This window comes from Osmerus mordax, chromosome 4, assembly GCF_038355195.1.
Source record: "Osmerus mordax isolate fOsmMor3 chromosome 4, fOsmMor3.pri, whole genome shotgun sequence".
In the NCBI taxonomy this organism is placed as follows: Eukaryota; Metazoa; Chordata; class Actinopteri; order Osmeriformes; family Osmeridae; genus Osmerus; species Osmerus mordax.
Genome location: NC_090053.1, coordinates 12320298 through 12337367, shown reverse-complemented (window position 1 = coordinate 12337367; position 17070 = coordinate 12320298). Strand labels below are relative to the sequence as shown.

Genomic DNA, 17070 nt, shown 5'->3' with positions numbered 1-17070 from the left:
ATATTTTTTACAAAATTGGAAATATTACTTAAGCCTTTGAAATAAACATAAGGGTTGAAATATAATTCTCATACCACTGGATATTGCTAACAGCAAAACGTTTGTATACTATAACTTATATGTGCACATATTGTGTATACAGAATGAAGCATATATTGTATTTTAGTATTCTTACACTCACACAGTGTTGCATGCCTGCCACATGAGCTTTAGAGGTTTTTAGACTGAACATGAAAAAAAATGCATACAAATATTCACAGAATAAGCACTACAATACTATATTCCTGCTATAAAACTGACTATAGACAGGATTACAGTATCAATGCTAAACACATGGATAAACTTCTAAATCATCTTTGGAATTTGTCCCTTTTTGTTGCATTGTGTATTTGTATTTTAAACACAATGCATTTCTAAGGTGTACATTATTCCAGATTAAGAAATATGTTGGGATGCATATACAAATGTACAGCACATACAGTATCAACTAGGTGAAGTAACAGCAAAGTAAAAAATAGGTCCCCATGTTCTTATTAAGTGTATTCGTCCTCCCTTATACTACAAAAATACCTTTAGTGTGCTGCAGGCGGAGCTAATTCATTTTTAAACAACAATGCATTGAAAAGAGTGATTAACTGTCACGCTCCACAATCACTGGAACAGAAAAAAGGACACAGATTGCCTTTTAATTACATAATAGCAGAACAACTTTGTACTTTATGAATATCACCAAACCTGGAAAATAAATACATATGAGTGATTTATTTTTCTTTGTGTGTTCTCAATTTACTTTGAAATCAAAGCAAAAGAACATCTTCTTGTGTAAATGTAAATGAATCATTACCATGCATGCTCTGAGAAAAGCAGCAAATATTCGTCCTTAACCACTGTCACACTGGAAGTACCCTTGTATTTTAAATATAATATGATATTATTACTGGGATATTACAATATTACATGGTATTACATTAATGAGAGCATATCCTATGAAATATTGGTTTACTGGTTTTGCACAGTAGAGGTTTGGATGTCTGAAATGTCATAAAAAATGTTCATCATCTACAAAATTGCATTATTCCACAGCCAGGGACTTCGCATGTGGGTCACAACCTGTGAAGACAACTCATGTCTTTGTGGATATCAAAAAAGTTCTGTGTTCAGGTGTACCAGGTTTGACTGGGAACCATGACTGGACAAGCTATATAAATTCTTAGTTGAGATAATAATTGTCAGTGATCTTTTACCTGGTTTGATATTAATCGGTGTTACAATGCTACATAAGAGGCACACCCCACCCTTATGTGTGTTCAGAGAGTTCAAAGTCTATAGTATGAAAAAATGCAGATCAACGTAACTGATCACAAAAACGCACTACTGTAAAATACTTATATGCTTGCAGTCATAATAGAAGCCTAATAAAATGGTCTGGAGGAAAATAGTATATTCCAAAATATAAGACAAATACATTTTCTTGGTTACCACTAAAAAATAAATATACAAATAAGTGCAAAATATGTAAGTCATGACATAAACAGTTCTGTATTGACTGTACATGATAGGAATTTACAGTTTATTTAAGAAGTTGACTTTGGGACACTGTCATTCTCATTAGTTGGGCACTTTGGGCTCAATTCTTAGAGAGGCTTCATACAGGCTTTCTTCATCCAGAACAGAGCTGTTATCCAGTAAATACTGTGCTGCCTAAACATGGACAGATGGACACTTTTAGCAAATTCCCAATAAGAGTTATCTCTTCCAAAGCACTTAATTCACTGGCCTTTCTCAGTTTCTCTGTGTCTAAATTATGAATGTGAATGCACATTGTATCTGTCATGAAAAACATAAAATGTGTACCTTTGGCTGATGATCGATCTTGTATGCTGTTTGCTGAAACTGTCTTATTTCTCTGATGATATGAGAAATCTGTAGTGATTGAGAGAAAGAGAGAGAGAGAATCACCATATTTCCAAAAACAAGAACACACAGCATCATATTCTGCTTGACTGAAGAGAAAGCATACCATCCTCATCTTGGAAAAGTTCACCAAGTTGTCTTCAGTGTAATTGGGTGTGCCCTCCTCAATGAAGGCCAAGTCAGTGAGGTACATCCCCAGGTATGGCACACACGGAGGGTCACAACTGGCAGCGGGGACACAAAAAGGCAGTAAGTAACAACCAGCTAAAAGTATTCTTCTAAGGTGTTAGTTAACCTACATCAGCCACCTTGAAACACTCACTTTTTCAAAGCCTCCCTCAGATTTTTGAACCTCCCTTCTGATGAAACCAGCTTCTGTAGTTTGTCAATCACCGTCTTAGTCTAGTGGATAGATTGTGACATTTTAGAAGAAAATGATGCTTTTACTTTTGGCATGATTAATACTACAGAAACATGTGGCCCCCACCTGCTTCGACACCTTGAGCCAAGTCTTCTTGAGACGGAACACAGAACTACGGTTAAGGGAGGAGGTGATTTCTAGCACGGCGTTGTAGTTATGGAGACAGCGGCAGATGTCTGCTACCGCCACCCACTTCTCCATCACCGCGACCCGAGTATTCACATCTTCACAGCGCAGGATCTCTGTAGCTATGAGGTTGCTGATCTGTCTCAGAGAAGATGACAGGTGGGCCATACTGACTAAGCATCAGCTAAGAGAAAATCAGGAATTTAGGTTTAGCTTGAAATATGGGAGGCAAGGTTGGGTAGGGGGTAAAATACAACCCTTTCCCTCTATGATCATATACTAGGATTTTAAAAGGGAAGGGGTCAAATAACAAAGGTGAGAGTGAGACATCTCCCTCCCTGTAACTTGGGATATATAGAATGAGAGGCTATGGGTTGGATGTTGTTAGATGAGGATGGTTGGTTGATACCTACATCGTTGAAGTGCTTTGTTGTTTTCATTATGTAAGGTGTTTTCTCATTTTTGTTGTTCTTCATCCAGCCTTGACCGAAGAACTCTCTGGAAAGTTCAAAAATCAGGCAAACTCTCAACAGACAGTTTCTCTCCCCTAATAAGAACAGCAGGGCCAATCCTTCTGGTATAGTACTGTCTGAGAGTACAGTTAACAGGCATTTCACTCACTCATAAGGGATGACCTTGAACACCAGATGGTCCAGCAGAGTGAGCTGCTCAGCTATCTCCAGGGCAGAATGGTTCTCAAACGGCTCTACCGTGCCTCCCTGAGCCTTACTCACCAAACCACACATACCGTAACTGTAAACATCTCACCACAGATGTGGGATATGCCAAATAACTTTCTAGTTGATTTTCTAGATCCTTTCAAATGGGTATAAAGAATGTAAACAGTGGGTTCACAGCTTCAATGTACCTAAAAGATCAGTGCCAAGTAAGGGTTGTCACACTCACCAACTGTATCACCTCCTCTAGGCTGATCTGATTGTCACCAGGGTCGTCTTGCGTGAGTGTTCTGCCAGGCAATGTAAAGACACTGTCAACTACTGTGCTGCAGAGGAGGTCTACTTTTTGAGTTGAGCTGAACTGTGTTTACATGTATTCTTACTCTGTAGGATGGTACTGTAATGTGGGTACCTGATGATGTTGGCGGCAGCTTTTCTCTCCTGGGTCAATAGCTCAGGATCATGCATCACTTCCTCCAGGAAAGCAATGACCTTTGACCTCAGTTCATTGTTACTCTCAAAGTCCTGGAGGCACACAGAAATTCCACCGAAGACATGAGTGGCATGTGGTACAACAATCTAGACATTGCATCCTTCCAAGGAGGTAGTTAAGTGATAGTAGCAAAGGTGTAAAAGTTGTACCTTTTAGTGCTGGAAAAAAATCATTTGAAAGTGATCCCAACAATATCATTCTGCTATATAGCTGTCGTTATCGTTGTGGTGTGGACTCAACAATTCTGTAAACTATATCCACATAGTTTATTTCTCGTCATCGTCTTTGGTGTGAACGGGCCTTAAGAGTTATACCTGTGAGTGCTTGGACACCCAGTGCCTCAGAACATTGAGGACTCTGTTGGTTGCTGCTCTCCTGATGACAAACTCTTTGTCCCCATTTCTCTGGTCTGTTGGGAACCCTGCAGAAACCGAATTCAACCATCCAAAATGAGTTGCACCATACAATGATAATTTATCAAATTATATTTGGAAAGAATATAATTCCCTTTGAATGCAGATGAGGTGAATGTCTGTTTGTTCCCCTACTGTATGGTAGCTGTTGAGAATAACTTAAGAATTTTATCCACAACAAATCCAGGGCTTTCAAGTCTCACACATTTGCCGCAAGACTCGTGCATTTCAGCCATTTCTCAAACTGTCACGCATCACCTTGTATTTCTCACACATTTCAAACATTTCTCACGTTGAGAAGTAAGGGATAACTTGTCCCGCTATATACAATTCATGGACGAGGCGCCCCCACCCCCTCCAGTCGACCGGTATGGTGATCTCACGCAAAACTTTTGTTAAAACTTGAGAGCCCTGCAGATCTTAAATTTAAAAAAATTCACATCTCAGTGTTGGACTGGGCTTGACCAGTGTCCATGCAGAGCCTTAGTGCTGTGGTTTCTGTTTGCTAAAAGTCTACAGTTGGACGATCCTTCAGAACTTGTACCTGAACTGGCCAGGGACATGCGTCTGTACTTCTCCTTGGTAGGGGTGCCCTCATTGGCTCCTGCAGTGGCGATGGCAAAGGCGGAGGCTGCAGACAGGGCACTGCGGCTGTTGTCCAGCTCCCGATTGGATGACATCACCATGCCATTGTTGTATGAGAAAAGTGAGAACTCTACAGGGAGACATAGTCCCAAAGTGTTACACTAGGTTCATGTCAATGGGTCGATACAAGGGGTTTACAGTGTGAAAGAAAGGAAGGAGGAAACGAAAATAGAGATGCTTCCCTTTTTGCAAAGGTCTAATTTAACAACTGTTTCCTCAGTCAGTCTATGCAAATGTTGTGTTGTTTTTCATGGGCCTGCTTCAAGTCACTCCAATGGTAGCAGGTACAAAGGCAGATTATCTGATCCATTCAAAGAGATCAAAGACAACGTTCAAAATACTTTGCTGCATGTGAATGAAGTTTTATGTCAGATTCTTTAAGCCTATATGTCACTCTAATTAATTGTGTGGGTATTTAGGCTTTGTTTCCCTATCTGATGCGTCCAGCAGGGGGTAGTAGCTTCCCACTAAAACACTATTCCAGAAAATATGAAGACCCTACATGTGGCTTTGATCTTCAAGATGTGTATGTTATATACATCAATATAAGAATAATGGGGCCATCAACTGATTCTCTACCGCCCCATTGAAAATGCTGACAACCTAGAGATATTACATGTTGAACAACGTCAGTATACAAACAATTAAAATCACATATGATTTTTGGAAGACTGAATTATTTAAGAAAGCAAAAAGCATTATATGCAGTCTATGAGATTATAAATGCTGTCTTTGGAGACATTACAGCTCACATAAGAAGCTCCATAGACTTGATGAAACAACGTTGTCACTGGGGGCGGAAAAGGAAATTGCACTCATACTGTAGTTGCTATGGCACAAGTTTCCTTAACACCTACTCACACCTTGCTTTGGCTTCCCCAGCATGTTAATTCTCCAATTTACACCTGTATTCATGTATATTTTCCACAGTATAAGCCTATTTGAAACAAATACTTCCTGGAGTATGCAATTTAAAATGACATTGGCACTACAACATAATGTCATCATGTGTGTACGTACATACATAGTAATAAATACATACAAATTAATACAAATCCAAATTAAGCCATACAGCATGTAATAGATTGCAGGGCAATATAGGTATTGTAGAGCAGTCTTCAGAACTCAGATTAGGAGAGACTGAAAAGAGTATCATTGATAAATAGTGCATGTTTTGTCTTAGAAAAGGGATGCAGATGGGTAGCCAGCATATTGTTCCGGAATCTGACAATAAAATGACTATGAATCATGACGACGCAGTCTGGGACACAATGTACCTGAAGAGTTTTTGCATTTGACATTTTTTGGGGTGGTTGGTGACTTGATGGGAGAGGTTTCCGGATCTGCGTCATCATTCTGGTTTTGGTCATTGTCACTCTCCTCGCGCACTGAGAGATCTACCAGGGCACAAAGGTCAGTTAGCGTAACATTTAGAACACTGGTGCAAACCTGAGGCCTCCATGGCAAAGAAACAATTTGGAGCTTTTTTTTGTTTACATTTTGGACTTTATGTCAGCGCTTGGTCAGAGGTTTGCATGTTTACTTCCCATGTCCATCTATCAACAGCTGACATACCTGAGATCTCCTCGGTCTTGTCTGCCTGGCCCTCTCCTTCGTCAGGGATCTTGCTGGTGACGGGGCTTGTGACATAGAGCTTGTTGATGTCTAGGGTGGTCTTACTGAAGGGGGACATGGAGGAGTACATGCTTGCATAGCCGTTTGAGGAGCAGCTGAGGGCTGCCAGGTCCAGGGCCTTTCCACCGGTGATGATGGGGATGTTGAGGGAGAGCTTGCGCCGGCGGTTGGGCGACGCTGACGAGGTCTTGGCGAGGGCAAGGGGAGGGGGGGAGGAGAACTTACGGCTGGCCCTGGGGGACTTGGGGGGCTCTCCGTACAGGAGTTTGTTATTCTGACTGCTGGCGAAGAACAACTCCAGAGACCTGCAACAGAGGTAGACAAACACATTTCAATGTATTCGTCGTCGGAGACATCGAGATAAGACGCTGTGTGTTCACAGCCCGTCTTGTGTTTTCTTGATATGACAGACTATAATGTTGTGGTAAATCTCTCCCACTCAGTGCCACCCTCCTGGCAACCTCACGCCTTCCCATATATAGCCCAGCAAGTGACAACACAGCACGTAGCCTTGCTGCTGACACAAGCAGCCGCATGTAGGTGGCCTACAGAGACATGACAGGCTCTACAGGAGAGTGTGCTGCAAGGCTTAGGCATGGGGAGTTCCCCCTGATCTGAGCCTTGGACCTGGGCTCTCTCTTCTCGCCTGGAGAGGTGGTTGTGGTGGTCAGGTCCACAGTAATATGTCGCACAGCATCAATATTTCATCCTATAGATGTCCACGGATGAGGGAAAGAGAGGGTCCTGCGGCATGGAGACCCGTTGCTAAGGTGACACCAACAGTGCCCTGTTGATACGCTCAGAGACAGGAGGGAGAGTCTGGGCCCAATTACTGCCTCCTCCCATGGAAAACACACCAAGCTGACATACACACTGACGTGACCTCTGCACAATTCTCCTCACCTCACCTCACCTTTACTGTCTTTCCCCCCACTCGCTCCCTCTCACTCTCTCTCTCACTCTTTTGCACACACACACACACACACACACACACACACACACACACACACACACACACACACACACACAGTCCCAGTGAATGGTGGATGCTGTGGGCTGTGAAAGCGAAGTTGGGAGGGTATCAGCAGTAGACAAGAGCAGAACCAACCAGCAGGAGGCTAAAGGCTGTGAGGCCTGTCAGGGGCTGTTAGCATCAGCCACACAGTAACTAGCTACATCCCTCACTGCGTGGCAGAGGACAATGCTCATGACAAGAGTTTTACACCCCATAAACAGCTAGAGCTACAACGTCTGAAAATATATATGAAAAGGATCTCCATAGATCTAGTAAAAGAGCCCCGGTTGGGCGGCTGGAGTGTGCTGACCGTGCTGGGATGGCGCTGATGGGCTTTCGGTAGATGGTGATGAGTTTGTCCAGCACCACGTCAGCGCCGGTGAACACGCGGTAGGAGTGCAGGAAGGTGTTGAGGAAGTCGATGGAGAGGAAGCGCAGGTCTGTCAGCCTCTCCAGCAGGCGTTCCACGCTGGCGTAGCGAATCTGCAGCACCTTGCAGGAGTTCATCATCTTACTGAAGCGGATGTCCACGTCGTCACAGTACAGGCTGGTGTCTGACCTGCGCAAAAACAAACAAAAAACAAAACGACCTAGATCTGTTAGAAGGAGAAGCGCGCTGTTGCCAGATGTCTAGGCACACATAAGGCCACATACACAAACACGTACCCCTGCACACACACACACTCACCCACACACACATTACATACATCCAAATCACACAAATGTCATACTCACTTTATCATCTGTGGAACAGTGACTTTGGAGTTCTCCTCAAAGGCATTCATCATTAGCCCGTTGCAGCGAATGTTGTCAATGCACTACGTACAAGACACAGGTACAGAGGGTTAGGGAGTTTTCAGCCTGGCCAGTGCTGTAGACTTCCAGGTCCTAAATCTCACTGCTAAATATGAGATAGAGGCAGTCAGACATACCTGGCTGATGTCACTGGTCCAGGCAGATTTCTCCTGCCTTGAGGAGGCCACCAAGATGACTGTAAAAGACTGGCTGTCTTTGGGCTCCACCACCACCTTGAAATCAAGGTGCTCCATGTCCTGACCATTCTTGTCTGACTTGGCTGTCAAGGGTAGAAAAAACACAAAGACACAAACATACAATTTATCCGATTCAATCAGAGTCAGACTGCACTTGAAGAAATCTAGCTGCAATATCTGTATGTTAGATTAGGGGTCATATATTATGCAGTAGTCACACACATATTTCAGTGACCTACTGTATTCCAATAACGAATCAACAAGGTACTTACCCTCATCATCTGTCCCCTCAGGGTCCTCCATGAGAGTGCAGTCAATAAGAGAGACCACTCCATTCTGAGAAGAACGTAGAGTACACTTTAGCCGGGAATGTACTCAATAGAATAGCATAAAACTGGAATAACTACAGTGTATCTCATTAGCTACAAAATGTTTGAGTGTGTGTGTGTAAGAGAGTGAAAAGTGGTCCCAGCAATTGATAAAACAAACATTTCTGACACTTTCATCCCCTGAGAATGAATCCATTAACCATAGCTCTGGGGATTCCAGTTAGCTTATCTAAGTGTTGAAAAGAACCTCTCTGTAGTTAGCCCAGCAGCTCAGGCCCACCTTGGTGAGGTGCAACTTTCCCCCGGAGCCTCTAGTGCAGATGATTAAATGCTTGGAGAAGAGGAAGCACTGCCTCTCCCCCTCTTTCTTCAGAGACAGAGAGCCGAGTCGCCCACGGGTGATCTTACCCTTCTCACTCATAGGTACCTGGATGAGAGATCCTGCAAGAAAGGAAGGAAAAGCAGCAGAGTGAGGGGGGTGGGGTGGAGGTGGAGGTTTAGAAGAGATTTAACGGAAACATGAATGAGTCTTGGACAGGTATGCAGAGTAAGAGGTGCAGTGTGAGATTCAATTACTTCAAATGTCGAAATGTCTGTCAAAGCCGTGGGGGGACGAGTGACATTTCCAATCCCTGACTCATCGTGGAGTCGCCTCGTAAGAGTCTAATTACACTTGGAAATTACAGAGTCAGCCCACTTTGAGTACATGCTGTTCTTTAGAGGCAAACAGGATTAAATAGCCCAACCCTTCGGTTAAGTATTTCCTCGTGGTGTTTCAGAGAAGGTTTGAAGTTGTGGGGACAGTAGGATCTGGCGGTGTGACAGGTGAGAGGTGGCAAATCCACCAATGTAATCCTACCCTTACCTAAAATCTGGGGCTGCTTTGAGGAGAGCCTCCCTGAGGTCGGAGACCACGTTGATGGCTTACCTTGTCTCACAAACGTCTGGCTGGTGTCAAGGAGAATTTCACAACCCTCTACGATCATCCGCTCAATTGCCAGGTTCTTCCTGATGTTTTCTGTCTCGCTCACCTCATCATGCATTATTCTAGACAGGTGAAAAAGGTTGTTTTTAAGGAGTGTATTTCAAAGATAGTTTTTTATAGATTGATGCGTTTTGGATGTTGCAGTGCATGCCTACCATTCCAAACTTGCTCAACTGATATGTCTTATACTGTATATTGCATTCATGTGAACATGGCTGGGCTGATACCTGGATAGTTCCTCCAGCTTTGATTTGGCATAATTCAAACTGTTTCTCTCCACATGCTCATGGGGCGTATGGGCCAGAAGCTCATGGAGAGTCAGGATATAACGGGGGATCTAGAGTCACAGGGAATGAGTACAGACAGGTAAGTCAAATATTGTACAATAATATACATACGGGATAATCAAGCTTGCAAGCTTTCAAGCTTTTCAGAGACCCATAAAAACACACAAAGACACAAGAATACAGACACAGTACATACATACAATATACACACATACAAAGAAGCATATCAGTGGGGAGTTCTTCACATTTACAGTCATCAGCAAAAATTTATAACCAACACAGCAGAGCCCAAAGAAGGCCCCGATGGAGCCGACTGTGTTAAAACTGCATTGCTTGCCATAAAAGAGCCATTATGAAATCCTGTGCTTCACAAACAACCACTTTATGTGGTTATGGAAAACACTACAGGAATGTTCTGAGCAAAAGGCATGTGAGACAAATGGCTGCTGTGTTGCTAATCATCGAAGGAGCCTCATGTCTGTGCTGGGTGGTTACAGCTAGCGTGAGAGATGGATGGCCAGCTAGTGAGACAGGCAACTACAAGCATAATGGGCCCACCTGGAACATAGGGTAGGTGAGAAAGGTCTCCAGGGTCCTCTCCTCACAGTCAGGCTTGGCTTCATACTGCTTCAGCAGTTTATCAAAGTCCCTGTTCTGTTTGCAGTGGGCCAGGATCTGAAGGCTGTACTGGTGGTTACGCACAAACTCCTGGTAGATGTTTAGCATGGGCAGCAGGATGTCAAACAGGTCAGCTGTTGAGAGAAGGGACAATACACAAACACAGATACCAGCCTAGTCAGATAACAGTTTGTTACGGTCTTGGAAAGAGTTGATAATAGTTGGGTATTTTCAGACATGTGAAGGAAACTCAAATATGCTTACCTAAAACTAATGTTGGCCAGCTTGCTATTCTTGCTTTTAGCCCCTGATAGAATATCTGATGCAGAAACATGATTGTTTCACTAAAATTTAAAAAGGAAACAATAATGAAAATGGAACAATTATCGAGTGCAATCGCAATCTGAATGATTCAACATGATGAGAAGAAAGATTAGATAGCAACAGAACATCAGAAAATATACAAAAAAACGATTAGAAGCTCACATTGCGAGCTGTGTTTATGAACAGTACAGTGCGTAGAGTGGTCAATAACAAAGTGAGCCCCCACCACTCTCCAGCCTCCATGAGAAAGAGACCACAGCGAGAGCCCAGAGAGAAGAGCAGAGTGTTCACAAACTGCCCACGCACCTGTTAAGGAAGATACTGCTGACGTCATCATGGGTGATGGGAGGCTTCTTGGAGCTGGCGGCCATGCGCAGCGGCCGCAGGAAGTTGTTGACCAGGATGTGGAGCTGCTGGACGTACTCAGCCTCCGCCTCCAGCATGCTGAACACCACCTGGTTCCTCTTCCTCATGCTCTCAGCGTGTGGAGAGCGGATATAGTCCTGGATGATGGTCTTCCATTTCCTTCTGCAGATCCACCCTCGCAGGAAGCTCTGCACCTAGAGAGCCACAGGTATCAAAATGGTTGGGAGTTCTGATTCATTTAATAGGGATGTTTATTTTTGGGAAAACACAAATTATGATTTGATTATGATATATATATGATATATATATTATAAATCAAGTTATATAATTCAAATGTACGTATTGGGTTTTACTTTTTTGATCTTCTGAATTTCCGAGTCGTTGTCTATGGGTGCTGCTGTAGGGCTGGACTGGACCTTCTCATTGTCTTTGAGTAGCCCATTAATCTGCCAGGGACACATCCACAGGATACTCATTCTCACACACTCACAAGAACCTACCCAAACTTCCTTCTCACTTTCCAGCATGCTAACAAAGTGACTTAATCAAGCAGGATTATAGCTTGTCAGAGTTGACAGCAGAGCCATGTGTTGGTGGCAACAGTAACACTGTTCATTTGGCTAACATCTCCGAATCAGCACTTATTGGGTTTACTAAGGAAAATTGCTATGTGCAGAATCATCTTGTATGTTACAATAAACGTGTAGCACTGAAAGGCTGGGTGCTCCAATGAAGCGTCTGAAGCTAAGTGTCTCAATTTTCTTTGTATAGACTGAAAGAGTTTATTATTTGGTTTTGTAGAAGGGGTAGGGGTGAAATATGTATAATAAAGACCTATTCATGCATATTCAGCACACTATTTAATTTCAAGCCTCACATTTGCACATTAAAGTGAATGACTATTTGATGTGTAGAATACAGGAGGGAACATAGCTGTATTGGATGGGTTGTTTATGAGAGGCGATGCACCATGGAGCCCAATGGGCCAACAGATATCTACTTGAGAGACAGAAGGACACTCCTTTTCCCCCTCTCAATCACACTGTTCTTTGGCACAGGTAAGATGAATTAATATACACAAAGAAACACTGTCTTTTGCAATTTTGGTTCAATCAGAGATGACACAATCCTAGAAATACTATGCATTGTACTGAAAATACTCAATCCCTGTTGAGGTGAAAACATTAATAATGAAACATTTTAAAATATTACCTCTGATTTCAGGCGTTCCACTTCTATTTCTCCATCCTCTATCTGTTGTCGAAGTTGCTTAGCAACCGTTTTCTCTGTCTCAACAATCTGAAGTAAATGTAGGTACTTCTGCATGAGCGCCTCATGCTCAGTGGCCAAGTTCCTGTAACTGTGGACACATTCACAGACACAGCGGTCATGGACTTTAAAAGTATTGTACTCTGTATCAACCACAAAAGCACAATCCATGTAACCTGCATGAGCTCATGCATGATATTGTTAATGTCAAAGAACCATGTTTCATTTTGGAAACCGTTAATTCATCCTTGGGTTGAAGGTCTTTAACGTTCAACATATTTTGTTCAAATAAAAACAGGTCTCTATGAAAATGAGACAGCAAAATGTATCTGATAAAAAGTGTTGAAGGCTGATGTTCAGCTACATGGTGGTTACCTTGCATGTGTTATTGCAGCCACCCATTCATCACAGTCCTTTACATCCTCTGTACGAAGCTCCAGGGCTTTCTGGTTCTCATGGGTGAAACTGACAGTGAAATAGTACTGAAACACAAAAATAACCGGGTGAAAAGCATAAACGAGTAACTCCTCATCCTAAAAGAGTATCATTCACTGTTCATTTTTGTCGGTGTTCTAAATGAGAGCCTACATTTTGACTGCAAGAACAAAAAACTGGCTAAGTTTGGAACGTCAATGTCATTATTCAGAAACCACTTAATCATGTTCTTTAGAAATTTTAGCATCTTTTCCTTTTTTGCTCTCAAGACAGGGGAGTTAGAACCACAAAAAGCTTGGGAAACCCACATCTTCCTCACCCACTCAGGCGATCGATGAGGCGTGCTGAGGGAAGCCTCCCCCTGCCTAGCAAGGCTTTGGTTCCCATGAGGCAAGGAGGAGACTGGAGGCATGACCAATTACATAACGCGCGCTACCTGTTACCTAGCAACTCGACTCAGTGCAAATGGATAGGCTCTTTGCGCTGGTCTCACTCCCCTTTACTGTAGATAAGCGTGTCAGTGTCTTCTCCGTGCTAAATTCCCCAATCAAAGTCACCCAACAGCTTTTTTTAATGTGATCAAACTTTGGGTAAAAAATTATACACATAAAAGCTTTTTTACATACTTTTTTTACTAAAAAGTATAGAAATGTCAACAAAAACAAACCACTTCAATTTCTCTCACTTTTCAATTTACAAACATGTTAACATACTGTCTGAATAGCAATGATTTTAAATACTTGAAGCAAGAACCATCAAAAGAACATTCAAAAGACTCTAGCTAAAGACTCTTGTCTTTAGCTTGCAAATCCTCCATGTTTAACAGGTTCTAGCTGTGTAAACCTTCACCATAATTATAAATGTATGAATACCTCCATCTTCACATTCATTAGGTATTCATCTTTCCTTCAAAGAAAATCTATTCCTGCTAGCTGAGCGAGTTTGCTTGTCGCTGTTGAAGTTTCCCTTTATCAGCTTTTAAGAGCATGGAGAGTAAAGAGATGTAACACCCTGCTTCATGTTATGTTTACAGCTGAATCATGCACTTGGTGACAGACTCACACTTTTTCTTTAGTTTAAGAAACCTTATAGATATAACTCATCTATTTGTTTCATGCTACACTATTATGGAGTCCTGCAATTCTTTGTCAAGTGCCCTAAATGAACACCCCAAATCTACAACAGAGAAATGGTAAAACTATGTCATACATCCTCAAGAAAGTGCAAGAAGGCGTGAATATCCATGAACATGTACTCCTTGTGAATTAATTTCCATTTAATGGCCTATGTTTTAGGTAAAAGAATAAGCGGCAAGTATACAGTAAACTGTGTGAAGGATAAATACAATTTCTTATTGCTCTATCATGCCTTTTGTCTCTGAATGTCACAGATTCACTCAGTTATGTTTAAATCACATGAAAAAGAACACAGCAGAAAGACATCAGCCATTCATTCCTCCCTCACTGCTGACTGTGTCTATGAATAGAGCCATCTAAAGCCGTTGGATATACACTGTACCCCAAAGAGGGATGACTGTGCTTTCTATAAATGGTTTCTGACCACTCCCAGATAGACTGGTGCTCAGGACAAATTTAGCACAGATAGTTGGTTGGTTGGTTGCTTTAATAGAGGCACATCACAAAGCAGTTTTCCACAGTCACTGCGCCCAATCCTCATCATTCTTTTAGCTTCTAATGTGGGTTGCCATAGGAACCATGGGCTAAAATACATTAGTATTTTTAAATTAGAGAGCATTTCTCAAGAAAATATATGTGCATTCTAAATCAGAATGGTTTAGACCCTAGTGGATCATCTGTGTTGAATTATACTGCAGAAGGCAGCTGTACAAAAAAGTATAGATGAGCAAAATTGAGGCATCCTAGAGGCAAAACATGGCCTACTGTTCAGAGTGACACAATTTCCTCTCTCAAGGCACTCAGAGTTCAAGTGTAATACAGTACTATGCAATAAAATGAGGGATGCAACAATATACATTTAGCATGTTTCTGATATGAGCGTTTTTTCATTCCTTTCTGGGAGAAACTGGTAGTGATAAACATTACCCCGTCCGAGGCACAGTGCTTTGTCAGCACAGGGGCAGCTGCTCACAGGAAGGACCCAGACTAGCTTTGGACTGCAGCCATTTTCAGACAAGGAGAGAGCCTGTGAAAAACTGTGGGCTGAGAATCAATCTCTATCTATTTTCTACCTGTCTAATCTCGACAAACCAATAGCTACCTGTAATTGAAATAACAGCATCACTGCAGCTGGTAGTCTAAAATTATAAAGGCAAAAGGTTAACGATCATGGAATGGCAGGCAGGTATACCCTAGCTACAGTAGTCAGTTTTAATCTATAGCTAATCTTGATCAATGGAATAAAACCTCATTGAATCTTTTGATAATGAGAACAGTTACCAGACAGTTGAACTGTGGTATTTATATAGACAAGACTATCAACAAATTGTTTTGTTGATTTCAGATCATGTTGGTTAGACATAGCTTGATCCTATGACAATCTACTGATCCCTGTATTCCTTAGGGATTATTAAATCACCACTATTAATTGGGAATAATGCCTACACTAACAAAAAACATGTACAAATCTGATTAAATTACCAATGAAAGCTTTATGTTGGATATTGACTTCACTGTTTGCGAAGAAAAACGCAGTTGCCAAGATATGATGCTATTAATATCAGAGTGAGAGTTAAATCGATGCTGTACGTCAAACAGTAGTTACTCCTGTTTCCCGCAAGATGGCGACTGTGTGAAGCGATCGTCTTATTTTGCGCATACAATTTTATTCAAGAAGAATTTTATTCCAAGAGTGTAAACAATGACAACAAACTAGCTGACATATTTAGAATTAGATATCACTCTGAACATGCAAAACATTCAATTAATTGCAATGATTGTTCAAACATTCGAAAAATAATAGGATGATGCTAAGAAATAGCTATCTTAACCAGGAAAAGCTATGCTATTTATTGCAATGTGCATCATTACACAAGCCAAAACATAGAATTCAATAAGGTGTTGAAAAGGGAGTCCTTAATTTAACACAAAAATTACATAACATATCTTATAGGCTATAGTAAAGCACTGAATATGAACATCATATGCGATCATTCAAATGGATGCATGAAGACAGTAAAAATAAGTCTGAAAAATGACACAACAGCACAACAATTCACAAGTGCAAGGTGTATGACTGTCAATAAAATGAATTGTTTGCACTTCTGAACATATAGTGCAGCATCGATTCTTGCGCATTCCTCAACTATACATTTAATTTATAATTTACACTGTTCATTTGAAATTAATGAACAATGTAATGAACTTTGTATTTGTGTGTCCCTGCTCGTGTGTATGTGTGTGCGCGCGTACGTGTGTTTTTCTTACCTGCTTTTCTAAACACTCTTTGGCTGATAGTGAAGATTTTGGTGACGGCGCCCTATCACATAAGCACCCCTCCAACAGGTATAATCCCGCGGGTCGAGAGCTTGACTCACTCTCAAAATAGAACAGCATATTTTGTAATATAGCAAACCACTTTGTGTGCCATTTTGTATTGTCAGAGCTCTTTTTGCTCAAACAGCCTCGCCTCGTGCCATCCTTCTTTGCCAAAAGACCAAGGAAGGTAACATGGCCATCATTGAGTCGTATTCCTTTCTGCATTTTGATCTGGAGACTTTGGTTGAAAAAAGGTAGCTGGTCCTTACATCCTTCTAAACCCCGTCCTAACAGAGAAGGACTTTTGCGGACCACCAGTAGCCCGCTCTGCCGACGCATTCACCGTATTGGCATGAAGTAAAAAAGAGGATAACATAACGAAGAATGCATGAGTGTCATCCCAGAGTCTGAAAAGATTGTTGTGGTTTCCAACAAGTTCACATTCGTTGAATAAAAACAGAGAAAAAATAGGTCTTTAGTTCAATCTACAAACAAGGAAAGGGAAAGAAACTGTGTGCGAGGTGGTTCGTTCAATTTTCACATGACATCTTCAGAAAAAACAATGAGCTCCGTGCTGAGCCAGGCAGGCAATGAATGTCGCGTGGCATGTCCTTGGGAAAGCAAGGCAGCTTTCAGGACCTTGGACAGGGAAATCGCAACAACCACAAAGC

General features: G+C 41.9%; 1 protein-coding gene across 2 annotated transcripts; it reads right to left on the bottom strand.

The window, feature by feature from the left end:
• Positions 1 to 1531: 1531 nt before the first annotated feature.
• rasgrf1 (Ras protein specific guanine nucleotide releasing factor 1) lies at positions 1532 to 16639 on the bottom strand. 2 transcript variants are annotated; one of them, XM_067234776.1, is made up of 27 exons: positions 16349 to 16639; positions 12885 to 12991; positions 12453 to 12600; positions 11594 to 11686; positions 11181 to 11434; positions 10815 to 10894; positions 10491 to 10684; positions 9873 to 9982; positions 9589 to 9707; positions 8941 to 9101; positions 8604 to 8667; positions 8272 to 8414; positions 8075 to 8157; positions 7650 to 7898; positions 6265 to 6629; positions 5967 to 6086; positions 4589 to 4759; positions 3946 to 4052; positions 3551 to 3663; positions 3368 to 3428; positions 3083 to 3186; positions 2875 to 2959; positions 2402 to 2599; positions 2237 to 2316; positions 2021 to 2138; positions 1855 to 1923; positions 1532 to 1701 (listed from the first exon to the last, which is right to left on the bottom strand). In XM_067234776.1, exons 1-27 carry the CDS (start codon positions 16622 to 16624, stop codon positions 1609 to 1611), a joined length of 3765 nt encoding a protein of 1254 aa, XP_067090877.1. In that variant the 5' UTR covers positions 16625 to 16639; the 3' UTR covers positions 1532 to 1608. The 2 variants fall into 2 exon arrangements, with proteins under 2 accessions (XP_067090877.1, XP_067090878.1); XM_067234777.1 differs by having other exon boundaries at positions 8604 to 8688; positions 16349 to 16624.
• Positions 16640 to 17070: the final 431 nt, after the last annotated feature.

Bases quoted from the DNA above. Each gene is read 5' to 3' on its own strand.
- rasgrf1 (XM_067234777.1), bottom strand. From the start codon at position 16,624: ATGCAGAAAGGAATACGACTCAATGATGGCCATGTTACCTTCCTTGGT. The intron at 4,053-4,588 runs GTACAAGTTCTG...CGGTTTCTGCAG, and splicing joins CATGTCCCTGGCCAGTTCAG to GGTTCCCAACAGACCAGAGA. The intron at 1,702-1,854 runs GTACACATTTTA...GTCCATGTTTAG, and splicing joins AGATCGATCATCAGCCAAAG to GCAGCACAGTATTTACTGGA.